Below are 15,720 nucleotides of genomic sequence, written 5' to 3'. Positions count from 1 at the left end.
TTAAGTAATAAAATATACGATTTTTTTAGATTTTAGAAAACTGTTTTTTAAAATATCGTTTTATTGATTTTCGAGACAGCAGATGGGAGAGGGATAGACTGACAGAAACATAGATGAGAGAAAACCCTTCAATGGCTGCCTCCTGCGTGCCCCCTAAGGGGATCCAGCCAGCAACCTGAGCATGTGCCCTAACCAGGAATCAAACTGGGAACTTTTTGGTTCATAGGTCAACACAAAACCACTGAGTCACATGAGCTGGGCAGAAAAAAATAATGTTTTTTAGTTAAATAAGGATTTAAATGTGAACCAAAAGAAGATACATTCACTCCTTCTACCAAGAAATAATTGCCATGAACAAGAGGCTTCCATCTTCCCAGCTCAGTGCTGCGTGCGGCGTGTGGGTGTTGCTGGGAGAGGGTCTCAGGGCTGTGCTCCTGTGTAAGCTGACATCTCCACAGGTGGCCATAGCACGGTCCTGTTCCCCTCATTCATTCTCAGTGACCAACACAGACTCCTTGACGGGTCAAGTTCATGGCTAAGGTGTTCCATTGTAATCACTGAGAGGCCCGTGCCCAGGAGGGTAGACAGTGGATGTTTTTGTTCGGGGCAGTGACAGGCAGTGAATGACCATATCTTACCTCTGTATACGCAAGGGTATGCAAAGGACGTATTTAAATGCTCCCAGACACACTCACCGCATCCCAAGACCAGAGGCACCTGCTCTAGAGCTGGCAGCCTCCTCAAACCCAAGGGCTCAGACCAAACAATGCTTTTCAGAATTTGAAGTTAACTTTTTCACCCTGAACTTAAACAACCCGAGGGTGCATATAAAACAAGAGAGACATGCAGGGTTTCTATCTTGGGAGACACACGGTGGGGGGAGGGGATACAAACCTCCGACAGACACACACCTCTAAGGAGAGACGTGCAAAGACAGCCAGCCTGGTTCTGCTGTCTCCTGACAGTCCCTTCATCAGGCCTCCCAGGTTCCAGTGAATTTCCACAGTCTTAGGAGCAGACCACTTGCTGCCAAAGATTCATATCGCCAAGATGGCTCAACATGATTGACGGATGTCTCCAGTACATCACATCTTAGGTCAAAAGACACTTTGCAAAGATAAGCATCTATACATGAATGGAGGGAGAGAAGAGGGGCTGGAGGTGGACACAGAAACTGGGATCCACCATTTTACACATCTGTGTCACGAAGGACATCTTCCAATCCATGGGTCATCTTGTATTAGTTACTTGGAGGGGATTTTATTAGCTCCCAAATTAAAAAGAAAATAAGATCAAATATTTCTTTTAAATCTTTCAACTTTATCAAATACATTCCTAAGAAGGCAAACTTCTCTTTTTTAAGAGACATTTTATAGATTTTTAATTGAATTTATTGGAGTGGCCTTGCTTAATTATGTAGCTTTTAGGGGTATAATTCTATATCATTTGTATATTGTATTTTGTGCTCTCCACCTTAAGTCAAGTGTCCTTCCATCACCATTTATCCCCACTATACCCTCTACTGCCTTTTCCTATTCCCTTTTCCTTCTGGTAATCACCATGCTATTGTCTGCGTCTATGTTGGTTTCTTTTTTCTTGATCCCTTCACCTTTTTAAAAAATATTTTTACTGATTTTGAGAGAGAGAGAGAGAGAGAGAGAGAGAGAGAGAGAGAAGGAGACAGAAAGAGAAAGAGTGAGAGACATCAGTGTGATGTGAGAATCAAGTGAGAATCAAGTGTCAGAGGCTGCCTCCTACACCCACTATTGGGGACTCATCTAGCAACCCCTTTATGAGCCCTGACCTGGAATCCATCCAGCAACCTTCAGGTGCATCTGCGATGCCCAAACAACTGAGCCACACCATCCAGGGCTTCTTTCACCTTTTCACCCTGTTCTGCAGCCCCTCGCCCCTCTGACAGTTTTCAGTCTGTTCTCTTTCTTTGATAGATGTAAGCGCCTTGGAATTTCACTCATTTTCCCTTTCTAATGAAAGTTAAATTAGGTATGTGACCCTGGTAATTATTTTCTTTTAACCTAAAAATTGGAGGGTATACATCTCTTTCTATAATAGACTACAGTTGATTCGATTTGATATAGTGACTTCTACTTTTTAAAATTTTGTTAGTGGATACCTAGTTAAATAGTAGAATGACATACTTAATCCTTCATTTCTCTACTTATAGAGTCAAGAACAAAACAGTCACTTGAGTCCCCTTTATGCAACACGAGGATCAGAATGTGTTTTCTCCCCTGCATTCCTTTCCAGTCTTCAAATTTATGGTCTTTGCTAAATTATCCAGAGAGTTAAGAAGTTGGTAATTCACTATATATTTGTGCTGACAAAACGCTATTTAAAAGTATTTTCACAGTTTTCATTTGATTTTGTAAATATATTTACAATAGAAATAACCTAATTGTGTAGATTTTGAGTTGTGAAAAATTCCTCTTAACACTAATAATTTGCCTGGGCTGGAGTGCCTCACAATGGACCCATGGGGAGGGAACCAGTAGTCAAGCAGTTAGGAAAACATTACAGTATTTCAGGTGGAAAATGATGGTGGTCAAAAGTAAGGCACTGGGACAATGATTAGAAAAGTTATGTGTGAATAATTTTATTTTATTTAATTTTGTTTTTTATTATTATTTTTAAAATCTTTATAGTTAAAAAAGTATTACGTATATCCCCCTTTATCCCTCCTTGATCTCTTATAGCCCTCCCTCACCCCTGCCCCAGGTTTTCACCACCTTATTGTCTGTGTCCATGGGTTATGCATACATGCATACAAGTTCTTTGGTTGACCTTTTCCCACTCACCCACTTTCCCCTGCCTTCCTTCTGAGGTTCAACAGGTTTTTTCATGCTCCTTCTATGTCTCTGGATCTATTTTGTTTATCAGTTTATTTTGTTCATTAGATTCCACATATGAGTGAGATAATGTGATACTCATCTTTCTCTGACTGGCTTATTTCTCTAGCATAATACTCTCCAGGTCCATAGTAGTTTTTGATGGCGTCTTTAGGGTTTTCTAGGTACAATATCATGTCATCTGCAAATAATGACAATTTCATTTCCTCCTTTCTAATTTGGATGCCTTTTATTTTTTCTTCTTGTCTGATCACTATGGCTAGGTCTTCCAGTGCTATGTTGAACAAGAGTGGTGAAAGTGGACATCCCTGTCTTATTCCTGTTCTTAAGAGAAATGGTTTTAGTTTTTGCCCATTGAGTATCATGCTGGCTATAGGTTTGTCATATGTGGCTTTTATTATATTGAGGTATGATCCCTCTATTCCCACTTTGCTGAGAATTTTTATCAAAAAAGGGTGTTGGATTTTGTTGAATGTGAATTATTTTAAACTAGAGGCCCCATGCACCCATGCACCAGTGGGGTCCTTCAGCCTGGCCTGTGCCCTCTCGAAATCCGGGACCCCTCAGGGAAGGTCAGACTGCTGGTTTCCCTCACTGGATCGGGATGAAATCGGCAGTCCGACACACCAGATGGGGCCAAAACCAGCAGTCTGACATACCCTGAGGGATAAATAGTGTGCGAAGAGGCAGGCGACAGGGGAAGAGCCTGAACAGGGCCACTCATCCCTGCCCCGCTGTGCCTGCCACCACTGCTCAGTAAAACTGCTGCAACAACAGAGGCAGGAGAGGCTCCCGCCTCCACAGCTGCGCTCTCCTGTTGTGAGCCTCGTGTCTGGTGTCCCTCAATCAGCTCAGTGGTGCTCCTACCGTGGGAGCACACTGACCACCACGGGGCAGCTCCTGTGTTGAGCTCTACCCCCTGGTTGGTCAGTGCGCATCATAGTGACTGGTCAAATGGTCAACAGGTCAACCAGTCAACTGGTCGCTTAGGGTTTTATGTATATAGATGAAGAACGAACAAGATCAGATGCAGAGGTGTGGAATAAACTGGGTGAGTGTGCCTGTGAGAATCCCACATGTGAGGAACCCATAAAACAAACCTGGATGTACTTCAAAAAGTATTGACTGCAAACTAACTGGTGCAGAGACTGAAAAATATTTCATATTAACATTTTTAATATTTTTCAAAACAAACAGAGTCCTACTGAGCAATCGAATTCCCCCTCTCAATATATATCCTATGTCTGGGTTTAGTAAACCCAGAAATAGACACAACAAGTGAGGGAGTCAAAGAGGCGGTTTAGAAGGATCATTACACACAGCAACTTCACTAAAAATTCTGCAGTTTTCTCCCCTTGCCGGCTGAAAGGTCCATGAGAGAAGACAATAGGTCCTCTACCCGGGATTTCATCCCCCTGGGAGTTAGCGGCCAGCAAGAAGAGGAGGATTTCTTCTTCATCCTCTTCCTGCTCATTTACCCCATCACACTGATTGGAAACCTGCTCATCATCTTGGCCATTTGCTCCGACATTCGCCTTCACCACCCCATGTATTTTCTCCTTGCTAACCTCTCCTTTGTCGACATCTTCTTCTCCTCTGTAACCATCCCGAAGATGCTAACCAACCATCTCTTGAGCACCAAAACCATCTCCTTTGGGGGATGCCTGACACAGATGTATTTCATGATTGCCTTGGCTAACACAGATAGCTATATCTTGGCTGCAATGGCATGTGATCATGCTGTGGCTATCAGCCAACCACTTCATTACACAAAGATTATGAACACATACATGGTCTTGTGTTGCTAGTTACTGGGACTTGGGTGGTTGGAAACATCAATGCCTTTTCCCACACTCTGCCCTTCTGTGGCAACTAGAAAGTGGCCAACTTCTGGTGACATTGCCTCTTTGTTCGAGCTGTCCTGTTCTGACATTCACTTTAACATGAAGATGTTGTACCTCGGGATTGGTGCTTTCTCTGTGCCATGGCTGTGCATCATCATCTCATATGTTGGGGTGTTTTCCACGGGTCTTAGGTGTTCCATCCAGAAAGGGTGTGCTCAGAGCCTTCTTTACCTGTGGCTCCCACGCTACAGTCATTTCTTAATTTTATGAGATAGCCATGTGCATGGATTTCACCCTCAGCAGGGGCTGTGATAACTGTGATGTACAGGGCAGTGACCCCAATGTTAACTCCTTTCATCTACAGTCAGAGAAATCAAAATGTGAAGGCTGCCCTGAGGAAACTCTTCAGCAAGAGAATCTTCTCATAACCAATGAGAGGTCATATTGGAGACTGTAGTCACCAATTAGGAGGCACCTGGAAATCCATCCCTAATGTCCTCCCTCTTCAAGAAGCCATCTTTGTTCTTTACAGCTGCTATACAAATTCACATCCTTTTGTTTCAACTCCCTAGAGCATTTGTTATAAGTCAAGTCTGGTCCATTTTTCATTTCATTCTTTGTATTTCTGAGCTCTGGAATTTCTGTTTTGTTCTTTTCTATGAGTTCTATCTCTTTGTTGAACGTGTTCTGTTTTTGTATTATGTTCCTGATTTTGCTTTTTATCTATTATCTCTTGTAGAGTGCTGACTGTCTTCAAATAATTATTTTGAATTCTTTGTCAGGAAATTCCTAGATCTCCCTTTCTCTGGGGTCAATTACTACAAAATTATTGTGTTCCTCTGGTGGTATCATGCTTTCTTAGTTTTTGTATTCTTGAACTCTTGAGTTGCTGTCTTCACATTTGAAAACGCAGTCACTTTCTCTAGTTTTTTACTGACTGGCTTTGGGAGAGAAACACATTCATCACTCAGTCCCCTAGCAACTCGAAAGCTCTCTCAGACATTTTCTAGGAATACACCCACTCCATGCTTCTGGTTCCATTGTGGGGAGTGAATTCGTAAGATTCTATGCTTTCTCTCAGTCCTGCCAAGTCAGGCCAGGAGCTGAGGGTATCCTGTTTGTTTTCCTTAGGTGATACCCTAAAATGTGTGAAATCTTGCAGAATTGGGCTGGCTTTTTGCACATGCTCAGAAGCCATCTGCACAGGATTCATCACCTATAGGATGGCATGCAGGGAGTTGGCCAATGAGGAGTGGATGAGACACAGAGCTCTAGGGTACCTGTGGATCATTTTAGGGTGTCCCAAATAACCGGTAGCTAAACTTATCAGGTAGAATCCTAAGGAAGATGATATAAAGTTATTTTTCTTTGCCACACTTAACACTACTCAGGCTTCAGTGTAGACTGCAAGCATGACCAGGAGCAAAATTGCTCCACAGTCCTTGTATCCCAAGGGTGGTTCCAGTTTGTGCCAAACAGCAGAGGAGAGTGGCCCACATGCCAACAAAAAGGCTTGAATAAGTCAGCCCAGAGCTTGAACCCTGGAGACACACACCTTAGTTCTCTTGCCTATTCTTCCTTCTAGAAAATAACTCCGGAAACTATTACTCTTGAGAAGCACTGTGTGCCCTCAGGGGACAGCTATAGAAGTACATAATGAGCTTCAACAATTACGCTAACTGTGGCCAGAATAAAGACCTGTGGGAGTCATGTTTCACGAGGCTTTATAACCTGGTGAATAATTCCAAATTTCCTCTATGCAATGACCACCTCCGTTCCTTAAGGAGGAAACTGGAATCCATACTGTCAGGCTCTATCCAGGACAGCCTATCCGCTGCTCCACTCTAAGGTGGGATTGGGAAACTTGGGGCTCCTCTTTCCAAACCGTCCTAGTCTTATCTCCTTTGCCACAGGATCAAAGGACCCAAGCCCCAAGCCTGCTACCAGAACTTTCTCCAGCATGCCTGCTACCAAAGAGGAATGCTAACAGGTGTAGGCAGCTGGCTGTAAACTCCCCATTTGTGGAGGAGAAGTAAAGGCTGCAGGACCAAGATGCTTTTTTACAGCATCTAAGGGGCTCCCAGGTAGAGGCTGTGGACATCGGAGAATGGAGTTTCTATGACAGTGACATCAAGGGATAGCCAGTAAGTGCACTCTGTACATTATCTCCTTTAACCTCACAAACCCTTAAGAGGTGAGTAGAATTATTTTGTCATATTTATCAGATGAAAAATGATGAACTGAATTGCCTAAAGTCACATAGAGTGATAGTTGCAAAATTAGGACTCAAATCTGAAATCCTAGCTCCAGAACCCATGTTCTCACAGTGGGGTGGATAAAAGGAAGGAGAGAGTGAGAAAGGAAGGAAGGGAGGGAGAGAGAGAATATGAATTCTCCCCTCCTGAAAATGCTCCTCCTTGGGAGTTGTCTAAGAAAATAGGATGAGGAAGGTCATCTCTCTCCACCACCGGAAGTAATTGTGTGTGTGGGTGGGTGGGGGATAGATGTGCACCGCACGCGCACATAAGTGCATTATCTTAGAGAGGAGCCACAACAACCCCCCGCCCCCCACCTCCGCTCCCCGCTCCCACAGTCAAGGGTGCGTGCTAATAGTCCTCTTCCAGAAATTATGTTATTTCATTGTCAAAGCACTGATGAATAAGCTCTACTATCGGGGAGTCTCAGGGCTCAGTGGTTCCCCTCTGGCTTGTTTGCTGCCCCAGATGACAAGGAAATGCACTTGGCTCTTCTGACCCTTCCAAACTGCCCTCAGCATCGGCACACTCAGTGAGGGCTATCGCACAGCACACTCGCCAGGTGCTCTGCCTCTGCCTCTAGCATTCACGCTGATGCATCTCCTGGCTCTCCCCCTGGGGCCTGTGGTTCTTTACCCCATTCTCCGGGGTTTCTGCAGAAATCCTTCCTCCCTGGAATGACACTGTGACCCTTGACATCCTGCACTGAGGCTCTCTATCCTCACTCCCTGTGCTCAGAAAACTCTCTGCTCCGGTGCCTGTTCAGTCTCCGCATTGATCATACCAACCACTTCTTTTCCAGTGCTGTTCTTTCTTACACTTTCAGTTCTTTATCGTTTTGTTACATGTGGTTGTCCTTGCACCAGATTATCTTTTAAAATAGTGTTTTACTGACCACTCATTTAACGTATACTGTATGCCCAAATACCTATGCTTATTTATATTAAACAAAAGGTTGTATATTTATATTGCCAGTCTTGAAGTTCTTTTGGTAGAATTATTAAAATTTCTCTTGCTGTTGTGAATGGGGAATTTTTAAAATTATAATTTCTAATTTATTGTTACTTAACAATAGAGGTGTATTGCTTTTATTATTGATTTACATCCAACAAACTCCCTGAAACCTATTAGCTTACCTATAGATTGCCTTAAATTTTCATTGTAAACAATCATGATTTCTTTGAATTTGCTCTATTTTGCTCTTTCCTTTTCAATTGCTACACGGCAATATATATATATATATGACTCCTGCTCCATACCTGGCCTATTTGTGCTCTTTTCCCAAATAGGTCACAGTTCACGTGTTGTAAGCGATGAGCTCAAGTTACGCTTCTACTTCCTATGGGTTTGTAGCTACATTTCCTGTACCAAAGAGGCACTAATACCCTAGACCAGTGATGGTGAACCTTTTGAGCTCAGCGTGTCAGCATTTTGAAAAACCCTAACTTAACTCTGGTGCCATGTCACATATAGAAATTTTTTGATATTTGCAACCATAGTAAAACAAAGACTTATATTTTTGATATTTATTTTATATATTTAAATGCCATTTAACAAAGAAAAATCAACCAAAAAAATGAGTTCGCGTGTCACCTCTGATATGCGTGTCTTAGCCATCACTGCCCTAGACTCTGGCCCTGGGAGCTTAATTCCTGGTTGGAAATGCCATTAGGGCAGCCCAAGCAACATTGTTCCTTACAACCTTTGCTCCGGTTTTCCTTTTGTTTCTCATGCCTAGGTATTCTTTTTTTCTTTTTTTAAAGCTTGGCCACAGGGTTTTGTTTTGTTTGTTTGTTTGTTTTTACCAATTGTGTGTTATCTAGAATTTCTCTAATACAAACAAGGCATGTTTCAACAGCAGCTTAAACTGCCATATTACTGAGAGCACTCCTCCAAAATCTTATACGCTTCAATACCTTCTCACCTAGTCATAGCCTCAGCCCTCCAACCTACTAAACCCTTCTAACTCTGACGTATTGTGATTCTGTGTGGAGCTAGGAGAGGGCATTTCAAGAGAGAAAACGGAATTCCTTCAGGTGCAGACATGAGAAAGCACATCACATTTGGAGAATCAGTTGGCATCTTCCCACCAACCCACCCGAGCAGATAATTTACATGCATACAATAGAATTGGTGATTTAGTTAATTTTATATTTCATTAATAATTGAGTAGAGGTTCTTTAGAAAAGTCAGTGAATTACTTAGGATATCCTGGACCACAGGAACAAGTTGGTCATGAAATATGTAATAGTTTAAATGGAGCACAATGTATTTATCTCCTATGTTACAGTCCCAGTGGGTGTCTTCTTGGTGGATGGTGGCTCTGCTGGATGTGGAAAACTAGAGACACAGACTCTTTCCACCATGTGACGCCACCATCCTATTCAGCCTCTGGCCATTTGTAAGCAACTGGCCCAAGAGGAAAGAGAATTTGGAGGAAGTCCAGAATGGGAGCACATGGATGAATTGGCTAGAACTCAGTCACAAGTCTACACTTCAATGCAAGGGAAGCTGGGAAGCAAACTCTAGTAGAGTGACCAAGAAGTGCACAACCTAGACCTGGATGAGCAGCTAATAGTCTCTGCCACAGTACGATGGTCACAAGTGCCAGAGACGCAAAAGAGGAAGGAATCTATAACCAAGCAGAGAAGGGAACATTACAATATACGTATTTGTGTTGTTTGTTTGTTTTTGTTAATCCTCACCCAAGGATATTTTCCCATTGATTTTTAGGGAGAGTGGGAGAGAGAGGGAAAGACAGAGAGAAACATCGATGTGAGAGAAACACATCGCTTGATTGACTCTTGCATGAGCCCGGACCAGAGCCCGGGCCAGGGAGGAGCCTGTAACTACGGTATGTGGCCTTGACCAGAATAGAACCTGGGACCTTTTGGTCCACAGGCCAACATTCTACCCACTGAGTCAAACCAGCTAGGGTATTAGTACAATATTTTTAAGTAGAAAATTATGATGGTCTAAGTTAAAGCACTGAAACAATAGGTACAAAATTTGAACCATGTAAGAATTATTTTAAATGAAGAGTTTCCAAGATCAGGTGTAGAAGTGAGGGATAACTGCATGACTGTGCCTGTGAGTACTTCACATCTGGGGAGCCTGTGAAATAAACCTAGGTGCGACTGAAGAAATATCAAGTGCAAACTTATTGGTGCATAAAATGAACAATATTCCACAATAATCTCTCCGGAGGAGTACAAGTAAACAAGATGTGGTTTTCCTCCTTAAAAAAGCTTGCAAAACCAATTAGATTGGATGTGCAGAGGATGGGGTTTGGTTTGACGTATTCACAGCATGAGAAATGTGGAAATATAGGAAAGGGATATCAAGTCTACAGGTCAAACCTGTTCCTAAGAGTAGCTGAAGGAGCAGCTGAAGCCACTATGGGGTTGCATGAGTCATCAAAAAAGTAAATTAAAAATAAATAAGTAAATAAGTAAATAAATAAATAACAAAGCAAAGGAAGGAAAAACCAAAGAGAAAAACATTTTGCTTATATATATTTAAGGGGTTGGAAAAGAGATAAAACTTATCAAAGAGATAGCAAAAATACATTTTGATAATGGAATTTACTAGCTTGCTTAGCTAGGCCTTTTCCCAGTTGTCTTTCTGATTTAAAATCTTTTAACACAAGTGTAGACACCTGAAGCCACCTGGACTCTGAGATCACTCCGATATTGTTCGCTGGAACAATTTCTAATTGTCCAGGCTCCTCTTTGTATGACACACACTGTACTGAAGTGCTTTCTTCAAATACTCCCAAATGCTGTCCTTTTCTTACGATGCATAGCAAAATTAGTGTGTGAACGCTGCCTTGCCGCTGAGAGCAAAGACTATGTCACTTTTGTTGAAAAAATGGATAAAACAAAACTTTTCACATGTTCATAATTTTCCCATGAGACCTAACCAAGAAGCTAGCACATCCAATGTGCAATTTGAGTATCTGTTAAACGATTAAATCCAATGTGCTTGAGAGATGGTGCTGGGATTGGGGGGATGGCCCCTTTGATTCACATTGCTAACTTCTTAGGCATAAATGTCAATGGCTATCTGACAATTAGTCCAACTGATGAAGAAGAAATTTTTCCCCAGGAATTGGTGGTTACCCCTGGATGTAGTATAGCCAAGCATAAACACAGGTAATTAAAGGTGGTGAGTAAAAAAAATATTATAACAGTAACTTCACTAATAATTCTGATTTTTCTTATTTTCTTAATAAAAGAGCCATGAGGGAAGGTAATCAATCCTCTACCCGGGATTTCATCCTCCTGGGCGTTAGCGGCCAGCAGCAACAGGAGGATTTCTTCTTCATCCTCTTCTTGCTCATTTACCCCATCACACTGATTGGAAACCTGCTCATCATCTTGGCCATTTTCTCTGACATTCGCCTTCACCACCCCATGTATTTTCTCCTTGCTAACCTCTCCTTTGTCGACATCTTCTTCTCCTCTGTAACCATCCCGAAGATGCTAGCCAACCATCTCTTGAGCACCAAGACCATCTCCTTTGGGGGATGCCTGACACAGATGTATTTCATGATTGCTTTGGGTAACACAGATAGCTATATCCTGGCTGCAATGGCATATGATCGTGCTGTGGCCATCAGCCGGCCACTTCATTACACAACAAAGCCTTCTCCACCTGTGGTTCCCACCTCACAGTGGTTTCTTTGTATTATGGGACAGTCATGGGCATGTATTTCCGCCCTCTGACTAGCTACAGCCTAAAGGATGCTGTGATAACTGTGATGTATATGACAGTGACTCCAATGTTAAATCCTTTCATCTACAGTCTGAGAAATCGGGACATGAAGGCTGCCCTGGGGAAACTCGTCAGCAAGAGAATCTCCACATAACCAATGTGAGGTTGTATTGGAGACTGTAGTTACCATTAGGAGGCACCTGGAAATCCATCTCCAATGTCTTTCCCTCTAAGAAACTGCCTTTGATCTTTCTAGTCAGAAATTCTCCTCTCCTGAGAGTATTGTGTTAAGTGAAATAAGCCAGTCAGAGATAGACAAGTATCACATGATCTCACGTGTATGTGGAATTTAATAAACAAAATAATTTGGCAAACAAAATAGACACAGAGACTTGGAAGCATGCAACAGACTGAGGATTCTCAGAGGGAAGGGGAGGAGGGAAGAGATCAGCCAAAGGCCTTATATGCATATATGCATAACCGATGGACACAGACAACAGTGGGGTAAAGGCCTGGAGAGGGGACGGGAGTGGGGAGAAGGGGGCCAATGGGCCGGGGGCAGAAGGGAGGACATCTGTAATACTTTTGACAATAAAGATAAAGTAGAAAAAAAGAACAATGAAACAGAATACAGAAAAGGTGGGGAAAAGGAATTCTCTGAAATCTTGTAACAATTTATGATACATCTTACTGAATTTATCACTTTGTACACATTATTGTCCCTTGGCAGGGTTGCAGCACAAAATATTGGATTCATGCCTCAGCTATGGCACTATCAAAGTAAAGTTGCGAAAAGACTGAGGCTAAGCATCTCTATCTACATATTAAGATACTAATTGTCTGCCTCACCACTGTCATAAGGTATGAGGTCACAATAGTTCATACTGAAGGGTATAAATCATTATTCAATTGTTATTTTGATTGTACTATTATGTTCTCATCTCTACTATGTTAAAAGCCACTTAACATGAGCTGTCTTAACATATCTCTTTACTTTTTATAATCTTGGTCAAATAAGTGCACCCAATGAATATTGGTAGAAAACAGAATGAATGTATGAAAATGTTATTCTTGGAAATGTAATATGACAATGATTATACATAATTTCACTGGACATTAGCTATCCATCATATACCTGGCATTTCAGTTAAGATCCATTCTGGAAAGACAAATGACTTTTAAACTAGACATGTTTAAACCAAGAATACTTACCACAGGAAATTACATGCATAATTGTGTCCTGCAAAGGAATAAAGGTGGCAAAAGAAAGAAACTGAAGTGACCCAGAGATGTAAACTGCAGAAAGAAGTTACACCCTCTCGATTGGGTAACAAAAAGAAAAGGTGGTATTTCCACAACATAGGAGCTAAGAAAGGGATGACCACATATCTAATGCTTAGATCTCTGATGAGAGTGTCAAATAACTGGCTTTGGTCTTCATTTACTGATGTTACCCACAGTTTCATTCCTGGGGAGTCTGAGTCCTCAATAGCGTTGTTTTGGTGGGTGGGATGCGTTTGTTTGTTTGTTGTTGTTGTTGTTGTTGGTGGTGGTGGTGGTGGTGTGTGTGTGTGTGTGTGTTGGTATGCTGTGATTCCTGCTAATCTTTGCTATTGAGTGAGGAAATGCTACATCCACTCTAGACATAGTTTCAGACACGTAATCTTCCTTGCCCATCATTGTGTAGCAACAACACAATGTCTGTGATCATTAGAATCTACAACTCTAACTCCTTTTTTTTCTGAATGGACCACAGAGGCATGCTACAATTCGGTTAAATAATAGCAGCATAATATTAACATGATCTGAATGTTTGTGTCCTCCCATCTCAATTCATATGGTCAAATCTTAATGCCCAATGTGATGGTATTAGGAGGTGGGGCCTCACAATTAAGAATAGTGCTCTTATAAGAGAGATCCTACAGAGGTCTCTCCCTGCATCTGCCGAGAGGAACAGGAACCACGAAGCCTGCACCATGATCCTGGATTTCTCAAGCCTCCAGAACCATGAAAAATAAATTTCTGTTGTTCATAAGCTACCTAGTCTGTGGTATTTTTTTTTTTATATAAGCCCAAATAGACTAAGACGGTTTCGGAATTCTGCCCTGAACATTATTAACTTTTTTTTCCTGAAATGTCAATTCTGCCTTAAAAGCCAGTTAAAATTATTTTTATGTTTCTTATTCACTTCTGTCTACTGTTTCTATATCAATTTCATTTTCATCTGTCTGAACCTCTCTTATTTTAAATGTCTTAAGAATATGGAAAAATAATTTTTGTTTAAAGTATTACATATGTCTTCTTTTTCCCCCATGGACCCATCCCCAGCCACTCCCATCCCCCAGGACAAGCCCCCACCGCCCAGTGTTCATGCCCATTCCATGCATGGTCAAATTTTAATCTTCTTTAAATGTCTTTCCGTGTAGTCACTCACTTACACGGAAATATTTGTAATGTTTAGAGTTAAAACGTCATTTTGTTCATATATAAGAAAGAGGTAGTAAAATAGTTACACATTTCTGCTATTCTAAGTGCTAACTATGTACCAGGCTCTGGTTTCAGAACTTTTCATATGTTAATCCATTTGATCCTCAGAACAACTTTTTGAAGATGTTGTTGTTGCTACTGCAGTTGTTATTCCCATTATAAAGATGAGTGAGCACATACTGTCCAAACTCAGTTACAGCCAGTCAGCTGCAGAGCCTGGACTGAAACCCAACCAGCGCTCACGGTCTTTACCGTGGTCCTCTACAGAGGAGGGCCTCAGTCACAGCACGGCGAGCATCCATCAGGGCTGTCATAAAGTGATACATACACAAAGCGAGCTAGGTAATATCTAGGCCCTTGGCAACTCTACAAATCTAAAACATTTGGAGACCTGTTATCAAAATACTAGAAAAAAGAAAATTTACTAGTAAATAGGTCCCTTGCCCATAACACTTCTCAAGACAAATCATAAACAAAGGTGAAATATAATTCTTCTTCTTGGCACATTTAACACCAGAAAGGCTTGAACTAAAAGATCAGGAGCTCAGTTGTACCACAGTCCTTGTATCCCAACGGATGGTTCCAAGTTTGTCCTGAACAGCAGAGGACAGGGGTCCATATTCCAACAAAGAGGTTAGAATTGGTCAGCCTAGGGCATGGACCCTGGAGACATACTATCTCAAAAAAACCGTTGCCCCTTCTTCCTTCTAGATGAACTCTGGGAAAGATTACTCTTGAGAGCCATGATGTCCCCTCAGGGCACAGCTGTAGGAGTGTTTAATGAGTCTCAACAATTACTCTAACTATGGCTTGAATGAACATGGGAGACCTGTTTCAAGAGATTTTATAACCTGGTACATAATTCACAGTTTTCTCTATCCTATGAGCCGTCCTGCTGCCAAGAGGAGGAAACTCATCTTCAGCTCCATCCAGGACAGCTGCGGCCACCTCTGCTGCTCCATGGTCAGAAAACCTGGGGCTCCCCTTCTAAACCATCCAAGTCGTATCTCTTCTGCCTCAGGGACAGAGGACTCCTGCTCCATACCCGGCCTCCAGAAAGGAACGGTAACAGGTGCTGGACCAGCCGGCTGTTAACTTCCATCTGTGGGAGAGGATTGAAGGCCACAGGACCAGGGCCCTTTTTGAGAGCATCTGAGCTACTCTCCAGGTAGGGCCCGTGGACAGCAGAAAACAGTGACATCAAAAGATAGGTAGCCAGCAACTGCACTACATATATTGTCCCCCTTGACCCTTACAACACCTCCAAGAGGTGAGTAGAATTGTTTTGTCTTTTTTTTTTATCAGATGAAAAAATTGGTGAATTGAATTGCCTGAAGTTACACAGAGAAGGAATGGCAAAACTAAGACTCACACTTTGGCTCCAGAACCCAAATTCTCAAGAAAGACAGAGAAAGAGAGAGAGAGAGAGAGAGAGAGAGAGAGAAACCCTTCCCATCTGAAAATGGTTACTTTGCGGGCTCATTCATAAAAACAGGATCAGGAAGGGGCAGGTTTGATTTGGGTATTTCAGTCCTGAGCTCTCCTCCTCCT

The 15,720-nt window shown here is 42.1% G+C and overlaps 1 protein-coding gene and 1 pseudogene across 1 annotated transcript; both read left to right on the top strand.

The window, feature by feature from the left end:
• Positions 1-4,240: 4,240 nt before the first annotated feature.
• LOC107184389 lies at positions 4,241-5,139 on the top strand (annotated as a pseudogene).
• A 6,068-nt stretch (positions 5,140-11,207) lies between these two features.
• LOC102771668 (olfactory receptor 1A1-like) lies at positions 11,208-11,836 on the top strand. The gene is given in 2 exon segments (XM_006771856.2): positions 11,208-11,606; positions 11,609-11,836. Coding segments are annotated over 2 exon segments (627 nt in total).
• The last annotated feature ends 3,884 nt before the right edge of the window (positions 11,837-15,720 follow it).

The sequence above is a fragment of the Myotis davidii genome, unplaced genomic scaffold, assembly GCF_000327345.1.
Source record: "Myotis davidii unplaced genomic scaffold, ASM32734v1 scaffold2965, whole genome shotgun sequence".
NCBI classification, from domain to species: Eukaryota; Metazoa; Chordata; class Mammalia; order Chiroptera; family Vespertilionidae; genus Myotis; species Myotis davidii.
This window is presented reverse-complemented; position numbering and strand designations above follow the sequence as displayed.